This window comes from Macaca nemestrina, chromosome 7 (assembly GCF_043159975.1).
Source record: "Macaca nemestrina isolate mMacNem1 chromosome 7, mMacNem.hap1, whole genome shotgun sequence".
Taxonomy (NCBI): Eukaryota; Metazoa; Chordata; class Mammalia; order Primates; family Cercopithecidae; genus Macaca; species Macaca nemestrina.
Genome location: NC_092131.1, coordinates 165,471,025 through 165,490,858, shown reverse-complemented (window position 1 = coordinate 165,490,858; position 19,834 = coordinate 165,471,025). Strand labels below are relative to the sequence as shown.

The following is a 19,834-nucleotide window of genomic DNA, read 5'->3' as shown; positions in this document are numbered from 1 at the left end:
AATAATGGAAATTACCACACAGTCTTTTAATCCTGGACTGTTTCCTGCAGTCAGTAGTTCCTTTAACTTTAAAAACATAAAAGAACAACATTTTTTATGAAGTTAAAGAAAAACTGCAATTTGATTTCTTAAAAAGGAAATAATGTCTAAAGCCATGGAATTTGGTCAAAACACTTGACCTCCTGTGACTTCAATTTTCTAGCAAAAAAGCAACATGCCTCACATTTCAGGGTTGTTTGGAGTATAATGTAACATCACATAAATGCTTAAGCAGGGATATTAGCATACATGATTTGCAGAACCCATTTCTGGGAACTATTAAGAAGGCAGATTAGCATTGGGATTAAGACTTTGGGCTCTGGAATCGGATGTAAATTTTGATTCCCAGGTCTACTGCTCTTCTAGCTGTTTAACTGTGTATTTTACTTAACTTCTCTTCCATTATTTCCCCATCTTTAAAATAAGGAGGATAGTAGTACCTACCTCAGAAGATTGTTGTGGGGATAAAATTAAGTGCAAAGGTAGTCATAGAGCCATTTGGATATATCTTCAGTTTGCCAGCAAAAGTAGTTGAAAGCCTGGGGCAGTAACCACTTTTTTCATATATATACAGCTCACCCTCTGTATCCATGGGTTCCACATTAGCATATTCAGGCAACAACGGATTGAAAATATTTGGGGAAAAAAATAAAACAATAAAAATAACACTACAACAAAAAATAATACAAATAAAAAACCAAGCACAGCATGGTGACTCACGCCTGTAATCCCAGCACCTCGGGAGGCCAAGGTGGGCGGATCACCTGAGGTCAGGAATTGGAGACCAGCCTGGCCAACATGGTGAAACCCCATCTCTACTAAAAATACAAAAATTAGCTGGGCGTAGTGGCAGCTACTCCGGAGGCTGAGACAGGAGAATAGCTTGAACCAGGAGGTGGAGGTTGCAGTGAGCCAAGACTGCGCCACTGTACTCCAGCCTGGGTGACAAAGCAAGACTCTGTCTAAAAAAAAAAAAACACCCCCCTCAAAAAAACACAATACAGTATTCACAACTATTTACACAGCATTTACATTGTATTAGGTATTATCAGTAATCAAGAGATGATTTAAATTATACAGGAGAATGTGCATGGGTTATATGCAAATACTGTGCCATTTTTTTGTAAGTGACTTGAACATCCATAGATTTTGATATCCATGAGGGTCCAGAAACCAATCCCCCCCAACAGATACTGATGTTCAACTATATATTTGACCTATAGTTTTTAAGAACTTTTAAAAATAATTGATTACTAACTAAGCTTAATGTTGGCCCTCTACCCAATCATTTATGGGGATATTTGCTGTGGTTAGGCACAAAATGTTTGCATCCTTGATATGAAGTTGGAAATTAGGAAGAGAAGACATAGGGTGGGAGATAGGATGGATACATTTTTCTTTATGTCTTGAACTTAGTTTACAGATTTTTCCCTTTTCCCCCCTCAGTAATTTCCCAGATTATCAGTAATCTCCCTCCAGATTTCCATTTTGTATTGTGTTCCTAAAAAATAAAGTTTGTGGTAGTATTATATCAAAGTTTGTGGTAGTATTGTTGAATTCTATTTTAATTTTAAAGGGAGAAATGGCTCTACATTTCAAATTTGTGTGTGGTATGTGTGTGGGCAGGGGGGTTGGGGAGCAGTCAAGAGATTGTAGCTGCATTGCTTTTATAGAAAATATGCCTTGACTAGCACTCTGAATCATGAACTACAGACAACCGGTGTTCCATTGTATTCTTCACAGATTTAGAGAGGTTGTGCCTAGCAATTGTGAGATGTCCAAGTATATCCAACTATAATGCTTTGTAGAAGTATCCTGCTTTATCTCTCTTTAATTGGTTTGCTTCTTCTCGAGCTCCAGAAATAATATTTATTTTTCTCAGAGAGTGTTGAGCCCAGTAGAGTGTACACATTTAAGCTTCCTAGATTCTATAGAAAAAGAGCTTTAAGGTAAAAGTATTTACTTCCTTATGGTCTTTTTCAGAGGTTGCATACTCAAGAAGAGGAGGAACATAAAATGCGTGATGCCTTCTCTTAAGGTTCTGCATGCTTTTAGGCCTCCATCTGGAGACATAAGGACCTCACCTTTGTATGAATGTTGCACTGCAACTAAGTCTGTGCTCAGCTCTCCTCTTAATCTAAGCTACACTCTCCCAACTCTCTGAGGCTCTTTCATGTTACCGAGTATCTTAGCTGGGTGGACTTGGGAGCACATTGAGTTAAATATCACATGAGGAACTAGTGTGTTGCCTGTTTTTCTATCAGGAATTTGAAGAATGTGGAATGCAATATAACATGAGAACAAATAGTACCCCATTAATGTTTCAACTTTATATGGGAAAATCACACACCAGTTTATGATCTCTAGGCATGTCAATTTAGTGAGTCAGTGACAGACAGAGGAACAATTTTAGGGAAGCCAATTATTGCCATCAGCTAAGGGGAGAACTAGAAATTATGGAAATGGACAACCCGTCTCAAGTGTTCCATCTTGTACCTGTGGCACCATTTTGGAGCACCTTGTCTCAGAGCCCTTCATCACGCCTCCACCTTACTGGAGAACACAGAAGCCTGGGAAGAGTTTTATTTCTTCGGTTTGGAGATTTAAAAAAAATAGCCACGTATAATTACACAGAGTAAGAATGGAGGCTGGTCAGTTCAATTCCATGGTCTCTTGAGCAGTTCCACAGTGTCCTCAAGGACCCAAGCTCTTTCCATCTTCTGTCTGCCATCCTCACAGTGCTAGTTTTTCCTTCAGACCTGTTTCCACATTGCTGCAGCGTGGCTGTTGCTCTTCCAGACTTGGACAGGGTTTTACCTAGCCATTCCTTGGGTCCACTCCCATGCTCTCCTTTACCCAGACAGCTGCAGGGTGTGGAGCTAAATCTGGGAGATAGCATGGGAAAAATACAAGCAAAACTGTCTAGATGGGGTTTTAATACTACATCCTGGGTATTTGATACAAATTAAATGACTGCATTTTTGATTCTGTAAATTTAAAACCCCATATATGCTAAGCGATATAAAGTGTAAGGATTCAGGGTATGATTTACTTCATTCTGTATTAAAAAAATGTGAGTACTTGACAGTGTTCTAATTTTTGCCTTTTTTGTGTGTGTACTTTTGTGTGTGTACTTGAAAGTTTCTTCTAAATCAATTCCTGTCCACCTTATTTAGTTTTTTGATTCTGATGGCATATTTCCCCATACATGTTACCTTGGGACATTGTAGATGCACAGTGGTACTGTTGAATGATGGACTGCGATGTTCAAGGTAGACCTTTCAGTTGCACAGAATCTTTTTCTCCTCTCCTCTTTAGCTGGAAACCACATTTCTTGTGAACCTAGTGAAAATTGAATTTATTCTGTAACTTCTGTTCCCCTTGGCCAAACAGATCAAACACAGTGGGAGGGTACACTGTGGGGAGGGTAGAGGTGGTGAGAGATGGCCTTGAGATCATGAGACTCTGTTCTCCCCACATGCCCAGTCTTTCCCTCCATTGTCCCTTCTCAGCATTAACACATTGGAAGAAAGTACAAGTAATACACACTGAAGTCAATGTCTTGGTTGTACTAAAACTACTTTCCTGCTCCTTGTGGTGTGACATGTGGTCAGAACACTCTTCTACAAGGTTAGCACATACAGAAACACATAGTTGGCTGGCAGACTACCTAGCAAAGTTCACTTTATTCTCTACAGCTTTGAATTACTTAAACAAAACCAAAACATTTTGGACCCGTGTCTCTCTTTCTGTCGTTACTACGTATACGTAAGTCGTTTTCTCTTTTTATTAATAGTTCTAGCCCGTTTTTACCCCCAGTGTAAGCTGGCAAAAATCTCTCTAACCCTCTCGGCCATAGAAAAACTGAGTTGCTTCGCAGGCTCTGTCCATGGTTTTAGCTGAACTGAATTCTAAGCAGTTTGAAGACATTTTTCTAGCTGAAGACATTGTCCTATCCTTGACTTATACAGTACTCTCAACTCCTGACCAGCTTCTCGTTTTAAAGTATTTATTCTTGAACTTACTTTTCCAGCTGCCTCTTCCCATTCTGGGCATCTACAGTTACGTTTTATTTACCGTTTAGTTTTCTTTTCATTAGTCATTTGTCCCTGACTTTCTCATTCCAAATACATTTATTTCTATCATCTTTTTTGAAGCATAAAGAATGACATTTTGTGTACCATTAAATGGTTAATAACATAAATGCATTTTGCTGTACAATGAGGAGGGGGTCTATTTATGGCACGTAAATATATAACATTAATTTATTAAGTGGTTTACAAAGATTTGGGCCTCAGTTTTCCTCCCCCACCCCCACCCCAGAAGATTATTGTCAGCAACCCTACTAGGGTATGTGATTTGGGTGTTAAGCTCGGTCAAACCAGGCAAAATAGGAAGATTTTATATAAAATTGCCTCTTTCAAAGGTGCTTTTCAGTTTTAAAGGGAAATTGAAAAAACCAGAGTGTAATGAATTGATGATTGTATTTAATCATTTCTCTGTACTTTGGAGTTATTGAAATATTCTTTTAATAATATATCAGTTTCCTTGGTGAACATTTAGGGTATTTTTTTTTAAGCTCCTCTTGTAATTTGGTAAGGGTGGAAAGTGTCAGAAGCCAAATCTGTAATGTTATCCAGAAGATGACGACATCTAGACAATGAGTAAACAAATATGGTGTCACTTTATTTCACATTCCCTAAATTACCTGTGATGAGCTAAAGAGGTTTTTTCATTTATAAATAGAAAAAATTTATTCACAGTCCTTTGGCATACTATAAAAGTCGAATTATCTAAAATGTAATCTATTCAGATAGCATTTAGTAGGAAAATAGAAATAATTGTTCTCAAGATATGATAAGTTAGATGTGTCTATAAAGGACAGTCGAAAAGAGTAGCAGTGGGATATTGATTGCTTTTGAGAGAAAGAAAAATTCCATTCCATTTCTAAATGTTAACAATTGCAAAAGGAAGATTCCCACTTGGGAAGAACGTTTTTCAGGTTGTTTCATTGCCAGGTGTTTGACACTGTGTGTTGTCTTAGATGAATAAGGCTTAGGGCAGTCTTTAGGAACAATTCACTCCAAGGGCCTCTGCTTCTTGCTGTGAAAGCTTCTATTTTCATAGCACGCCACTGTCAGTGGAAATGTTCCAGTGGTCACTGTGCTACTTCTAGTAGAGACCAAAGTTTTCCCCCTGAAACTGGGATAGCTGTAGCGGAGAATACCTGTCTGCTAACAAAATTAATTTCAGAACGTTGTCAATGAATGAAGTGCATGTTCTCTACTGTTTATGAGATTGAGCTGTGTCACTTATTAACGGAGATAAGCCTTGCTTTTTTGTGGTCCCTTTTAACACCATTGCATTCTACAAATATGATTTACAATCATCCTAAAGTTTAAAACATCCAAATAATGTGATAGTTGCTTTGAGACCATCCATATTTTCCCCTTTCCTTTTTTCTCTCTCCTTGACCCCGCAGCAGGAAGCCTTTGTTTGAGGTGTTCATCTGGAACAACTTTTCCACACTTGTTTTCATGTTCTGTTAGATTACAGGGCAGCAGGCCTACCTTTGAAGCTCCTTTCTCTTTTGTTTCTTTGCCGTGCACTCCAGTAATTAACTTTGTCCTTCTTTTATTTGTTCCAGTCAATCGCAGGCCACTCTGCTGAGCATCTTCTCCCAGGAGTACCAGGTTAGAAGTTTTCTCCTTTGTGAGGGTTGACAGGTGCCTAATTGAATGATGAATGTCCCTTTATTTCTTTGTAATTGAACTGCCAGCTCTCTGATTGGGTTGGAGGATGTTCTCCTTTCCACATCAAGTACCGCCTGCGTCTCGGTGGAGGCCTGCCAAGCCTACCCATCCATCTGTCTAATAACATCTAGCCTTTGCTTATTTGGTGGACCTGTAATAAATTATGCTAAACCATTATTATTCTGACAATAATAATTTCCCTGTGTTGCGTGGTTCCATGTGCTAAATGTTTGCTGACTTGCACTGTCAGTGCCGCTTTCCATTGCTGACAGAGATGATGATAAATGACCATTGCTGGAGTGGCAGAAGGCAAGAGAGGCAGAAAATGGAGTCATTTATCATGAGATGACAGGTGTCAGTCAAGTGGCAAGTCTCTATGGAATTACTTTTTGTAGTTTTCAAATAAGTTGTTTTTAAGCAATGTTCTTCCTGGTTTAAAATGGCAATTGGATTGTAAAACTAGAGTGCAGAGGACTTAGATGGAATTGAATGTAGGGAAAATTAATACAAAGGTTGAAAGAGGGAACAAGTTTTTCTTTGCCCTCTGTAGCCCTAAGCAAACTTATTTAGATTCAATTACTATGACCCTGTTGGCTTTTACATATACACTGTACCTTGTGGTACAGTCTGAAGACATCCCAGCCAAGCAATGGAGATTAAAATGCATAGGTTCGTAGAGTAGAAGGAAAAGAAGTCCTGCCATCACCAAAATTCCCCAGGTATTATTCAGCGTTCCCTATGTGCTAGTCATTGGGCTCAAGAAATTACGTCATTCTTGTTTTGAACCTCATCTGTGACATAACAAAGATTTTTATTTTTTATTTTTTCAGAAACACATTAAAAGAACACATGCCAAGCATCATACTTCGGAAGCAATTGAAAGTTATTACCAGAGGTATGACCTTCCTGCCCCACTAGAGGGTATCATAGTACCTATTAATTGTAATAATAATTATGAATAAGTTAGGTTATTAATATTCTATATCATATCCCAAGACATTCTGTTTTAAGTCTTTTATTCAAAACTTTTAGTATGTTTTTGAATGAGTTTTCAAATGCTTTGTTTTGTAGATCTAAAGAGTATGGTAAGACTGTCTTGACTTATATGTGTGTGTGTGTGCGTGCGCGTACGCACATACTATGTGAGATGTAGTTACAATATTATGAAATCTCAGTTGGCTACTTGAAACTTATTATAAGTGCATATCTTGTCTAAATGCATATGCTCGTGTATACATATATCTACATGTATTTGAAAGTTCTCAAACCAATTTTCATTTCTTACATTAGCAAGTTGAAAAAAGAAGATTGAATTTGGATGTCGTTGTATTTTGCATCATAGGTATTAGGATATCCATTTTAGAAATGGAAAAAGATATATCAAGTAAAGGCACATGGAGATATATTATAGTGTATAACTGTCACATTTTAAAGGGGATTTTGTATTTTTAAAAGACAACCTTGGGTATTGACAGCATGGTATCTAGGAGATACTTTAATTTCAGCCTAATTTATTATAAATAGATTTCAACTTCTTGTTCTGAAACAAACAATCTTTAAAATAGCTCTGATTTTTTTATTCTAAAATTTGTATTGTCATTGTAATATGACTGAATAATTTATAACACTAAATGGTAATGGTTTGCATTAGAAATTGTTAGTTGGTTTCTTAAATCTTCCAAGGGCACATTGGAAATGAAAACTGTTTGAAATCTGCTCTTAAATTATTATACTTAAGATTGACAGATGAACGTTTCTGTGGTGAGAATGACGCCACTGATTTTAGATGAATGATTTTTATGCATAAAAATTTTATGAATGAAATAAATATGTGGATAAAATATTGGTGTCATGTTTCGGTAGTCATTTTATTTAGAATCAAGAAAGGGATGTTGAACAGGAAAGTCACAGAAGTTGGATTTTTTAAAAAAAATTATTCACTGTAATATGTGGTAAAAGATATGCTTTGTTTTGAGTAGTAATACCTGTCAAAGAAAGATAACATGCACTCATTACACACACACACACACACACACACACACACACACACACTTTTGTGTCTAGGAGAGATCCTCTCTAAACAAGACTTTGTAAAGTTTGATGATTTATTCAAAAGTAATAACCTTCTTGGTGAAATTGACATTCAAATTAAAGTCATAACCTAAATTATACATATGAAATTAAAAATGGCCCATGAAGTGCTGTGAAGCCTGCAACTGTGTTGGCATCCAGACTCTTCAAGGAAGCACTGAAGGTTATTTACATGCCAAAAAATACATTCTTGTTTGTAAACATTATAGTCCTAGGCTGTCATATAAAAGTATGATTTTATGTCCGGATTTTAAAGCCTTGTAATGTCTACAAAGGAAAATAGAGCATTTGAAAGGAAAGTGTGCCTTCCTGGAAATTCGGAGATCCGCTAACAGGTAATGGGACTGCCCTCTGACACTCATTTGCCTCATTGTAAGAACGTTGTTTTAGTTATTAATACATGATTTCTAGGATCACTAGGTGCTGCTATTTAAAATCTAAGTTTCATTAAAAAGTACATCTGATTATTGAAGTATGAACATACTTTTGTTGGATTATCTGGGTAGTATAGGCCAGAAACAAATACATATCTCATATATATATATATGAGATATATATATATATATATATATATTTTTTTTTTTTTTTTTTTTTTTTTTTTTTTGAGAGTGTCTTTCTCTGTCACCCAGTCTGAGGTGCAGTGGCACGATCGTAACTCACTGCAGCCTCAAACTCCTGGCCTCAGGCAATCCTACTGCCTCAGTCTCCTGAGTAGCTGGGACTACAGGTGCACACCACCATGGCCAGCTAATTAAAAAAAAAAAATTTTTTTTTTATAGAGACGGGGTCTTGCTACCTTGCCCAGGCTGGTCTTGAACTTCTGGCCTCAAGTGATCTCCCACCTCAGCCTCCCAAAGTGCTGGGATTACACGCCTGAGCCACCATGCCTGGCCCAGAAATAAGCACCTTTAAATATACCCAGTGATGAACAGTTGAGTGGGTGACAGTGAGAATACATAAATAGATTTCTTTAAATTTATTTAAATATGACCGTCTCAATTATTTCGAAGAGTTACAGCATTTGAAACAAAAGCATGAAGTTAGACCTTAATGGACAGTCTCAAAAAAAAGCAGTCTGACCACTTTCTGGCTTTACCAACCTGCTGTCTGACTTTCTGCCCTGCACTTTGTGCTTGGGGACAGGCCATATTGTTACCTTTCAGATGGATTGACCTCAGTAGCCTTTTGTTTGAAATGTGCAGGTCAAATGTTCCTGTCTATGCTAAAGGTAAATTGGCTTTAAAAGGTTTTTGTTTGTTTTCCAGCAGATTAGAATAAAGCCAAATTGTATTTGTTATATCAAAATATATTTAACCAATTTGAAAATGTTAATGGCAATTGTATTTAATTGTTTTCTTTTATAAAGTTATACTTAGCTATTGTGAAAATTAAGTATTTAATTTCACAATGCTTAATTTGTGATAGCATTAAAAAGGAATGAATGATTGGCCATAATTGTGCCACTCAGAGATCCCTACTGGCATTTTTCATTTTAGTCTTTTGTCAGCCCATTTTTATATTGATGAGGTCATATTTTATAAGCAATTGTGAATCCTGAGTTTTATACCTGGAAAAATGTATATGATATAATACTATTTTGTAAAAAGCTTTTTATAAATATCTTTTGATTGCCTTATTTCATCATATGAAAGTATCATAATTTACTGAATTATTCCTTTTTGAACATATGTTTCCAATGTTCTATTTTTTTTTGAGACGGAGTCTTGCTCTGTTGCCCAGGATGCAGTGCAGTGGCATGATCTCGGCTCACTGCAAGCTCCACCTCCCGGGTTCACGCCACTCTCCTGCCTCAGCCTCCCGAGCAGCTGGGACTACAGGTGCCCGCCACCATGCCTGGCTAATTTTTTGTATTTTTAATAGAGACAGCGTTTCACCGTGCTAGCCAGGATGGTCTTAATCTCCTGACCTCGTGATCCACCCGCCTCAGCCTCCCAAAGTGCTGGGATTATAGGCATGAGCCACTGCACCTGGCCTCCAATGTTCTATTATTGTAAAGAATACTGTGATAAACGTCTTGATGCATGAGTCTGCATTTTGGATTAGTTTCTTAATATTTCTATATATGTAATTATTGGTGCAAACAATGTGAACATTTTTCAGAAGTATTACATATCACCAAACTACAGTCTAGAAATGTTAGACTGGTTGCATATGTTGAACAGGGTGGTTCTGCTCTAAATATATTTGTTTTCCAGTCTCTTTCCCAACTATATCCTATAACACTTCATAAGTGCTAGGGGAAAAAAAGTTTAATTTTAGGTTGTATTTGTCTTTTCTGGAAACTTTAATTATCCCCCACATCAAAGTGACAGATCAGCCTTTATTTAAATTTTCAGATATGCAATCAAAGGGACATACTACTTACAGAAAATATTCCATAAAGACATAATCAGAAAATCCTAATGGTACCTTTATGTGCATCCTCATAGTATCTTGTGCAAACTTACAGCATTGCACTTTTCACACTGGTGTAATGGTTTGCTTCTGTCTCCAGCTAGCCTGAAAACTCTTTGGGGTAGGGCTACACAAAAACAAATGAACATTGAACCTTCATCCAACTCTGGCAAAGATCTGAATTGCAATTGGGATATAAGGATGTCATCCTTAATACCGTATTAAGGTGACCTGGGCTCCATTCGTGATGCCTATTTGCCAGTTAAAACGACTTTATACAGAAGGTATATGTCATCATCTAGCTTTGCTACAGGAAGACTAATAAATATACATCCTATGGGTGAAATCATCCTTAAAAGGTCCTCAGAGAAGGCCCATTTTATGATGTTTTTTGAGTGTGAAAGACTCATTTCTATCTAAGATGAAACTAATGTGTACTCATTTCAAATATAAGGCAAAGTTCTCCATGCTCTGGCCTAAGAAGATCCACAACTCTGTCACTGAGTGTTTTCTCTCCGCTTGGAACACCTTCTGCTTCCCTCCAAACTAGTAAAGATGAGAAGTTTATTTCTAGACTACTACATAAACAAGTGGCCCCGGACACCCCAAATCGATTAATTCTTAGAACTCCCACAGCACTCTGTATAGACATACCTGTTAGCACTTCTCTTGCTGCGTTTTACATACTTATGTACACAGCTCTTTTCCCACCAAAAAGAACAGTTGAAGGCAGGTACCGTGTCTTACATTTGTATTGTTGAGTTTTAGCATTGTAAATGGGGCATAATGAGCGTAAAGTAGATGGTGCTCATTGAACAAAAAAGTGGTCTAGATTTTCAGAAACGATTTTTATCACATATATATTACCAATATCATATTTAAGCCAACCTTTTTTACATGTGAACATCTGAATAAAGTTCTGTAGATCTGATCTTCCAATGCTGCTAAAGCTGGCTCCTCCACCAGTGTGCTGGGAGAAGGGAGGAAATGGAGACAATATTTCTAAACTTTGCTATTGATGGAGACTTGCAGATCTGACCAACTGTGTGCATGTGCACTTATGCGCATGTGCACCAATTTAGGCGAACCCAAACAAATTTCACCAAGTATGTTTCCTGTTTAGAAATAAGATGGCATTAGTACAGTGTGAAAGAATAGAGATTTTTCAAAGTAAACTCTCGAGCTGTGTCTATTTATATACAACATGGAGAACTGAGGAAATTTCTTCAATAATTCAAAAGCTTGAGAAAACTTTTATTTATTTGTTTATTTATTTATTATTTTTTGAGACAGAGCCTTTCTCTGTCACTCAGGCTGCAGTGCAGTGGTACAATCTTGGCTCACTGCAACCTCCACCTCCTGGGTTCCAGTGATTCTTGTGCCTCAGCCTTCTTAGTAGTTGGGACTACAGGCACGCGCCACTATGCCAGGCTAATTTTTGTGCTTTTAGCAGAGACAAGGTTTCACCATGCTGTGCAGGGAGGTCTCAAACTCCTGGCCTCAAGTGATCCACCTGCCTTGGCCTCCCAAAGTGCTGGGATTACAGGTGTGAGCCACCGTGCCCAGCCAGAAAACATTTTCTACTATCTAGATATTATGAGGTTTCCGTTAATCATGATGAAATCATGTAAAATACAGATTTTGATGGGAGGCAGAGTCAGGCGGATAACCTGAGATCAGGAGTTCAAGACCAGCTTAGCCAACATGGCAAAACTCCATCTCTACTAAAAGCACAAAAACTAGCCAGGTGTAGTGGCACGTACCTGTAATCTCAGTTCCTTGGGAGGCTGAGGCAGCAGAATCGCTTGAACCCAGGAGGCGAAGGTTGCAGTGAGCCAAGATTGCACCACTGCACTCTAGCCTGGGTGACAGAGCACCACTTCGTCTCAAAAAAAAATACAGTCTTTGAATTCTTAATTGGATCAACTCAATGCTAGCAAGAATGCAGAGACACATGAATTCTCCTGGGCATTAGGAATGGAGCCCAGGTCACCTTAATGTAGTGTTGAGAATGACATCCTTATATCCCAATTGCAATTGGGATGTTTGCCAGGATTGGATGAAGGTTCAACATTCATTTGTGTAGCCCTACCCCAAAGAGCGTTCAGGATAGCTGGAGACAGAAGCAAACCCTTATACCAGTGTGAAAAGTGCAGTGCTGTAAGTTTGCACAAGATTATGATGAGGATGCAGAGAAAGGTACCATTAGGATTTTCTAATTATGTCTTTATGGAATATTTTCAGTAATTAGTATGTCCCTTTGATTACATATCTGAAAACTTAAATAAAGCCTGATCTGTCACTTTGATGTGGGGAGTAATTAAAGTTTCCAGAAAAGACAAATATAACCTGAAATTAAACTTAATTTTTTTTCCTACCACTTATGAGGTGTTATAGGATATAGTTGGGAAACAGATTGGAAAACAAATACATTTAGAGTAGATCCCCCATGTTCAACGTATGCGGCACCTCACTAGGCCAAAATTAAACTTAATTTTTCATTCCTAGCACTTATGAAATATTATAGGATATAGTTGGAAAGCAGATTGGAAAACAAATACATTTGGAGCAGATCCACTATGTTCAATGTATGCGGCACCTCACTAGGCCTTGGGGGATCAGGGTTCTATTTCAGGGTTCCATAGCTTTATTGTTTACTAGGTAAGAGAGCCCAGATGGGTTTGATCAGTGCCCGGGGGTTTGGTTTCTTTATATGACCAACTGGGAAGCCTTACCAACCTCATAATTAGGAATTTCCACAGTATTAAGTATGATCATGCTTTTAATATTATATAGAATACATAGATACAGAGGATTGTAATTATTGTTTAATCACCTTCTGTTTCTTTAAACTTGATAGACGTGCTTCACTGGTCATTAGCAAGATAATGACTGATGCAACTTTTACATGAAGCCATGTCACTTTGACTTAAAGCAACCGATCTCTGGTATAAGAGGTAGTCTGGCATCTAGCTACTACTCTCTTTCACTGTTTGCTGTCAGCTCTCGCTATAGCATGCTCTTTCTTTTCATGCTGGTTTCTACTCGAGTGTCACTCCCTCAGAGGGGGGCTTCCTGAGCAACCCGTCTAAGTTTACATTTTTATTCTAGCGTATACCATTATACTGTATATTTATCTCCCTGTCTTTTTATTGTTTGTGTCACCACTGTAATATAATCTCAGTGATGATGGGACCATGAATGGTTCTTTTCCCCCCCGTTGCTTCTTCAGAACCTGGAATAAGACCTGACACATAGCCCTCCAAAATACTTGTCGGGTAACTGAAACTGAAGTAGAAAGCTGTAAAGATATCCCAGTATCAGTACAGGCTTAAAGATGCTGACCCAGAATCAGAAACCATAGTAAATACGCACTGTTGGTGGTTACAGGCACACAATCAGCTGGTCTGACTTGGCTGATACTTGGGTGGTGTCAGTGCAGTGGACTTGTTTGTGAAAATTGATGTGAGGTTCTTTTTTTTGTTTTGTTTTTGTTTTTGTTTTTGAGACGGAGTCTCGCTCTGTCGCCCAGGCTGGAGCGCAGTGGCCGGATCTCGGCTCACTGCAAGCTCCGCCTCCCAGGTTCACGCCATTCTCCTGCTTCAGCCTCCCGAGTAGCTGGGACTACAGGCGCCGCCACCTCGCCCGGCTAGTTTTTTGTATTTTTTTAGTAGAGACGGGATTTCACCGTGTTAGCCAGGAAGGTCTCGATCTCCTGACCTCGTGATCCCTCCGCCTCGGCCTCCCAAAGTGCTGGGATTACTGGTGTGAGCCACTGCGTCCAGCCGATGTGAGGTTCTTCATGGACCTATTTCCCAGGGACCTTTCTCTAAAGCACATTTGCCTTGTTTTATTTATTTATTTTTTCTTCTTGCTTCTGAATGTGCATATTTTCCAATTAGTTTTCCAAGTAATACATTCAAGGGTGGCCCCAATATGTGGAAAATTGCTTTGAAGTTATAATGATCTAGAGGTTCTCCCCACCTTAAATAATTTGCTGTTACCCCACTTGGCTTACAGGAAAATTATACAACTTTATAAATATACTCATGAAATAATGTAATTTAGTACCTGCTTCTGGGAGTTATATGGAAGACCTCACCTCTTGACTTTATTACTCTCAGACAAATACCCAGAACTTATTCACTCAAATAATATACTGTAGGGAAAATTTCCATACCTAATTCTGCTTTCTTGTCCAATACGGTTTTTAAAAGTTATTTAATTTTTCATTTATTAAAGGAAAAATATAAGGTGATTTTTTAGTGTATGATCACCTACTATAAACAAAGTACTTGGTAGGCATAATAAATTGAAAAAACTACAATTCTCCAACCTTCATGAGGCTTTCAACATTACAGTGGGGGATGGGTTTGAGGTAGCCAAGTAATAGGCAAATACAATATGCTACGTTACATGATGGAAAGATGTACAGGATATTCCTCGATTGCATATGAGGAGCACTTAACTTACTCTTCTATGGTAGTGGATCGAAGAAGGTGACATCTGAATTGAATCATGAGTTATCCAGGTGAGGGATGGGAGTGGGAGACAGTGACTAGAGATGAGGCTGGCAGAGTAGAGAGTAGGTAGAAACCAGATTATGAAGAACCTTATAAGAGCTGTTAAATGGTTATAAATTAATCTTGAGATTTAATGTGGGACCTTGAAGTGTTGTAAGGAGGGGAATGACACATTCAAATTTTTGCAAAAAAGAAAAAGTCACCCCAGCTTCCACGTCTGGGGTTTTGTTTTGTTTTGGGATTTTGGGGAGTTCTGTGTTTTTTTCCAGTGGAGTGAGAGGATAATGGGAACTGGAGGTTCTTAACAGAAATCCAGGGCAGATAAGGTGATGGCTTGTATTGCCTGTCACAGGTGTGCTGACCCACTGAGGACATGTCTACTCCATTGTTTTCTTAGTAAGGTGTCAAGCAGCCCTGTGAAACAGAGGTAAAGGAAAAGGCGAGATGGGTGCATGAATACTTTTCTCAAACTATATAAGTCAACTTCTTTCCTTTCCATGCAACGGTTGTCTGTGGTAGAGACAAGACAGAGTGATATGGATAGTTCCTCTTGTTCATTTTATATGTTAGGAGGTGAAAGAAAACAAGAGAGACCCAAGTATTCACACCTCCTGCCCCCACCTTCAGCTTCTTAGTTGCCAGTGGTTTTGAGGTGAGTTGTTTGTGTTGTTTTTCCCTTCAATGCTTTCCTATGAACGTAGCTTACTTTAACTAGAGTTGAGCGTGGCATCTGCCCAGGAGAAACATGTATACACACAGGGGATGCTGACAAGTCTATGCTGGCTGTTTTCTTGTCACTGCATTACCACTTGGTTTTGCCTTGTCTAGGTACCTGAATGGAGTGGTGAAAAATGGAGCTGCCCCAGTGCTCCTGGACCTGGCCAATGAGGTAATGTTATTGTTATGATTTTATTTAAACTTGCATGAAACCTAAGGGGCCTATCTAGAGTAACTTTGCTTGCAATTATAATTACCTTTGGAGAAAAAAGGATTTGAGGTGCATTAGACGTTTAAATTACTCCCTGATCTCTTTGTACTTTTAATAATTGGACAGAGAACTTCACATATTAATAAATCAGTTGGCATAATTAGTCTACTTCTTTTAAGGCAAACGTATAAACAGCCTCTTGGTTTCTTATTTTGTGGAAAATTTCAACCAAACAGCTCAGGACATGCTTTTCTCAGGATAGGTTGTCTTAATTTAGTGTGAGAAATACCTGTGTCAAGTAAAGAGATAGATGCCAAAAAAAAAGAAAAAAGAAAAAAATCTGCTAACTGTTATAAAAATGAAGAGAGAAATTGTATACTTAAAGATGTACTTGATTCATTTTTTTGTTAGCAAACTTTTATTATAATAAAGGATACATGCCTTGTAGAAAAGTCTCTTTCCTTATATGAAGAAGCATAGTGTTCTTAATAACACCAAGTAAGAAGTGATTTATTGAACTTATTCGTTAACTCTGATCGTCTTCTGTTTGGGGAAACAAATAACAGCCTTACGTTTAAAAAAGGAAACCCTACAGATTTCCCATGAATGAAGAAGCTGTGAAAAGTTCGTAATAGTTGCAGAGAGCATGCCGAAAAAATAAAATATTTAATTCCTAAACTTTAAAATATTTATCCACTGTAGTAAGAGCAATACAATATTTAGTCTGACTTGGAACTGCTTATGCAAACCTCGTAGGGATGGAATGAAATGTACACTGTTTTTGTGTTGCATTATAATGGAAAACATAGAAGCAAGGCAGAAAATGTGTGTTTGCATTAAAGATGCCTCGGTACTGTGAGCATTAAGTGTTGCAGTAGCAGCAAGTTCTACATGTTATATTAGCAAGGAAGGATGGCTTCCCTCACAGCTTCTGTCTGCTGCTATACACTGCTGCAGTCAACAAATGAGCAATTACCTATCAGTTACTAGATGGTTTTAATAGTCTAGGCAATGTCTACACAATCAGATAGGATAGTTAACATATAGAATGGATATCTGTGGGCCTCCTAGAAAAACAAGTATTTTATTCTTTTTTTTTTTTTCCCATATCTAGAGCAGGAATTTTTTTTTTCTTTTCTTTTTCTTAGTTTTTTCTTTTTTTCTGTTTTTTTTTCTTTTTTTGAGATGGAGTCTTGCTCTGTTGCCAGGCTGGAGTGCAGTGGTATGATCTTAGCTCACTGCAGCCTCCGCCTCCCAGGTTCAAGCGATTCTCCTGCCTCAGCCTCCCAAGTAGCTGGGACTATAGGGATGTGCCACCATGCCCAGCTAATTTTTATATTTTTAGTAGAGACGGGGTTTCACCATGTTGGCCAGGATGGTCTCGATCTCCTGACCTTGTGATCCACCTGCTTTGGCCTCCCAAAATGCTGGGATTACAGGTGTGAGCCACCGCGCCCGGCCAGCAGGCTGGTTTTTAAATGTCTCTAGACTTGTTCGTTACAAGTTGATGCTATTAGTAACTTGAGGTATGTGAGCTTTAACTAGGAATTTAGTGATTGTCTTTTATGAAAAAGAAGAATAAGCTAGCAGCATTCCAGACACAGCATCTAGAAAGAATGTGATGCAAATATGGTACCCATCTATATAGATGATGATGTTGATGATATAAGTTTTATATCATAGCAATTTATATTCATTTGAATTTTTAATGGATAGTTCTATATCCATTAAATATTTAGCTGACCTCTGTTTTAATCTTCTAGTAATATGGAAAAATTTAACCTACCAACACGTTTTCTCCTACATCAATAAACCTTTTATTTACCATGAATATATAGCAGTATTTAGCCAAGGGAAAAAGTAGTTGTTTAAAGGCTTTTCCTCCTTTTTAGCTACAGACTAGTACAGAAAGAATAGCACTTTTCTATGAAATTGATAATGCATTAGGGAAATTTGGGAATGACTGGTACCATATTATAGCTTCTAAACAATCAAGCTGCCATTTTTTCATGATAGTTAATGCTTAAATAGCATACACTTGCTTCTGGTGACAATTGGTGTGATGGTAATACTTTATGAGTCAATATTTATTTAATCAGTGGAAACTACAACAATTGATGAGAAATATATAACATTGGTACATTACAGGGTGCAGCAACTCTCTTAGACAAGAGCATTGTATTTTTGTTATCTTTTTGGGGGGCTAAGGGCTGTATGTGGTCATCACTGATTTTATAAATGTCTTAATACTACTTCTGCAGTTTCAAGTTGAAAATTGAACATTTTAGGAATTCACACGTTGTTAGTGATAATAAGATCAGTCATTCTGTTCTCTCCACACAAATATTTTCAAGTGAGATTTGAAGCACTGTGCATTTTACTTACATGCTAAATTCTGACATGAAGCATGATGGCCCTATTTCAGAGAAAGATGGACACATGATTAATATGAAAATTAGGGAGATGCAAGTACCTGAACTAATAAGGTAGTCCTTATTCAGGCTGGACTACCTTCAGTAATTTCACCATTTTTCATGTGTCAGCTCTGATGTGGGTTACTAGGAGTAAGCAGCTTCGTGGAAAGCATTTCTTTCTACTTGGGGAATTTAAGGGCATCCAAGTACATACATATTTGAAAAAACTGTTCATACAAATGAAGCCAGCCTTTTTGTCTAGTTACTAAATCAAAATAAAATTTTGGTATGAATACGGGACTTGAAAACCTGTCAAGAAAAATTGATGGTGATAATATATGAGAACATTTGCTGTCTTCTCCCTAAGATAAAAAGATTTGTTTTAGGGAAGCATTATTGTTCTTAAAAATATGTATTCCTATTTTTTGGTGAAATTAAGTAAATGGTTAATAAAAGTTCTGAGAACCCAAAAGAAGACAATATCTTTACAAAAGAGTAGATACATTTTTTATTAATTAAAATGACTGTTGGACTAAATATTCTTTGTTTTCTGATTGATTCTTTATTTTAAAAAGTTACCTTCCTGGGATCTGTATTAATTAAATTGGTAAGTAGTGTTTCAGATAAGGATGGTGATCTTATGTTACAGATATCATATTGTTGTATTTTATTATTAACATCTCTACAATGTAGTTATTTTTCTTTTATCAAATAAAATATTTTAAATTTAAGGAACTTATACCAAAATTTCAGTTGTCTTTAAAGATAAAATTAGTAAAATCCTTATTTTGGATTTGTCATATAAGGACATTTGACTATTTCTGAAAACTGTCACTAAATAACAAAAAGGGCTTATTGTTTGAAATTGCATTCAGAACAGTATAAATATAGACAGTTGCACAGAAAGAAGGATGGCTAGAATAAAAAATTATATTGGCCTACCAACAGAAAAAAATTGAGGAGAGATGAAAAAAGCCTATTTCACTGTTTTAGACGAATGCTGTTTCTAAGTTGTTCCATCCTTTTTGCTCCAATGTTATATTCAATAAATTTGACCCATTTATTCCTTTCAACAGCCCAAACCATACTCGTTATAATTTTATTATAATGGAAGCCACCAAGGGTGGGAAAGATTTTAATGAATGATGCTTGCTGTGGTTGATTAAAATTGACTTAATCTTCAGTGTTGACAAAATATTGGAGTATCAACTGCTTGCACAACTTGACAGTTTTAATTTTCTACTTCTGTTTTATAAAGGTGGACTATGCACCCTCATTAATGGCTCGGCTTATACTGGAGAGGTTTCTACAGGAACATGAGGAAACTGCACGTGAGTTACCCTTTTTTCCTAATGGTACTCTTTTACTCCCTTCCCCAATTTAAAAATAATTTACACAGCATTTCAAGTCACTTAATGAGAGCCAGATTCCAAAACAGCTATCATGAACAGTTAATGACAATTAAATGCAATATAAAAGACCACCCACAACTTAAATACTCTTCAGAATAATACTTTCTTCTTTGTCTAAATTCCACATTCACCTCTCCATTGATCTAAATAGACAATGTGTATCAAACTAAAAAAATTGATTCATCCTTCATATATAGAATAAGATACATCATTTGAAAAACCATTGTCAGGAACTGGCCCTAAAAGAAACATTCATCCT

General features: G+C 37.3%; 1 protein-coding gene across 7 annotated transcripts in view; it reads left to right on the top strand.

Moving 5' to 3' along the window:
• CDIN1 (CDAN1 interacting nuclease 1) overlaps positions 1-19,834 on the top strand; it is a 250,041-nt gene that overhangs the window by 59,268 nt on the left and 170,939 nt on the right. For 6 of the 7 annotated variants that reach the window (XR_011606171.1, XR_011606172.1, XM_011759986.2 and 3 more), the window contains exons 2-5: positions 5,687-5,732; positions 6,623-6,687; positions 15,650-15,710; positions 19,422-19,494. Coding sequence is in view for 5 of the 7 variants with exons in the window: in XM_011759986.2 (XP_011758288.1) it covers positions 5,687-5,732; positions 6,623-6,687; positions 15,650-15,710; positions 19,422-19,494 (245 nt within the window). In the remaining 2 variants the exon portion in view is untranslated. The remainder of the gene's footprint in view (positions 1-5,686; positions 5,733-6,622; positions 6,688-15,649; positions 15,711-19,421; positions 19,495-19,834) is intronic. The other variant, XM_011760027.3, reaches the window with a different exon arrangement.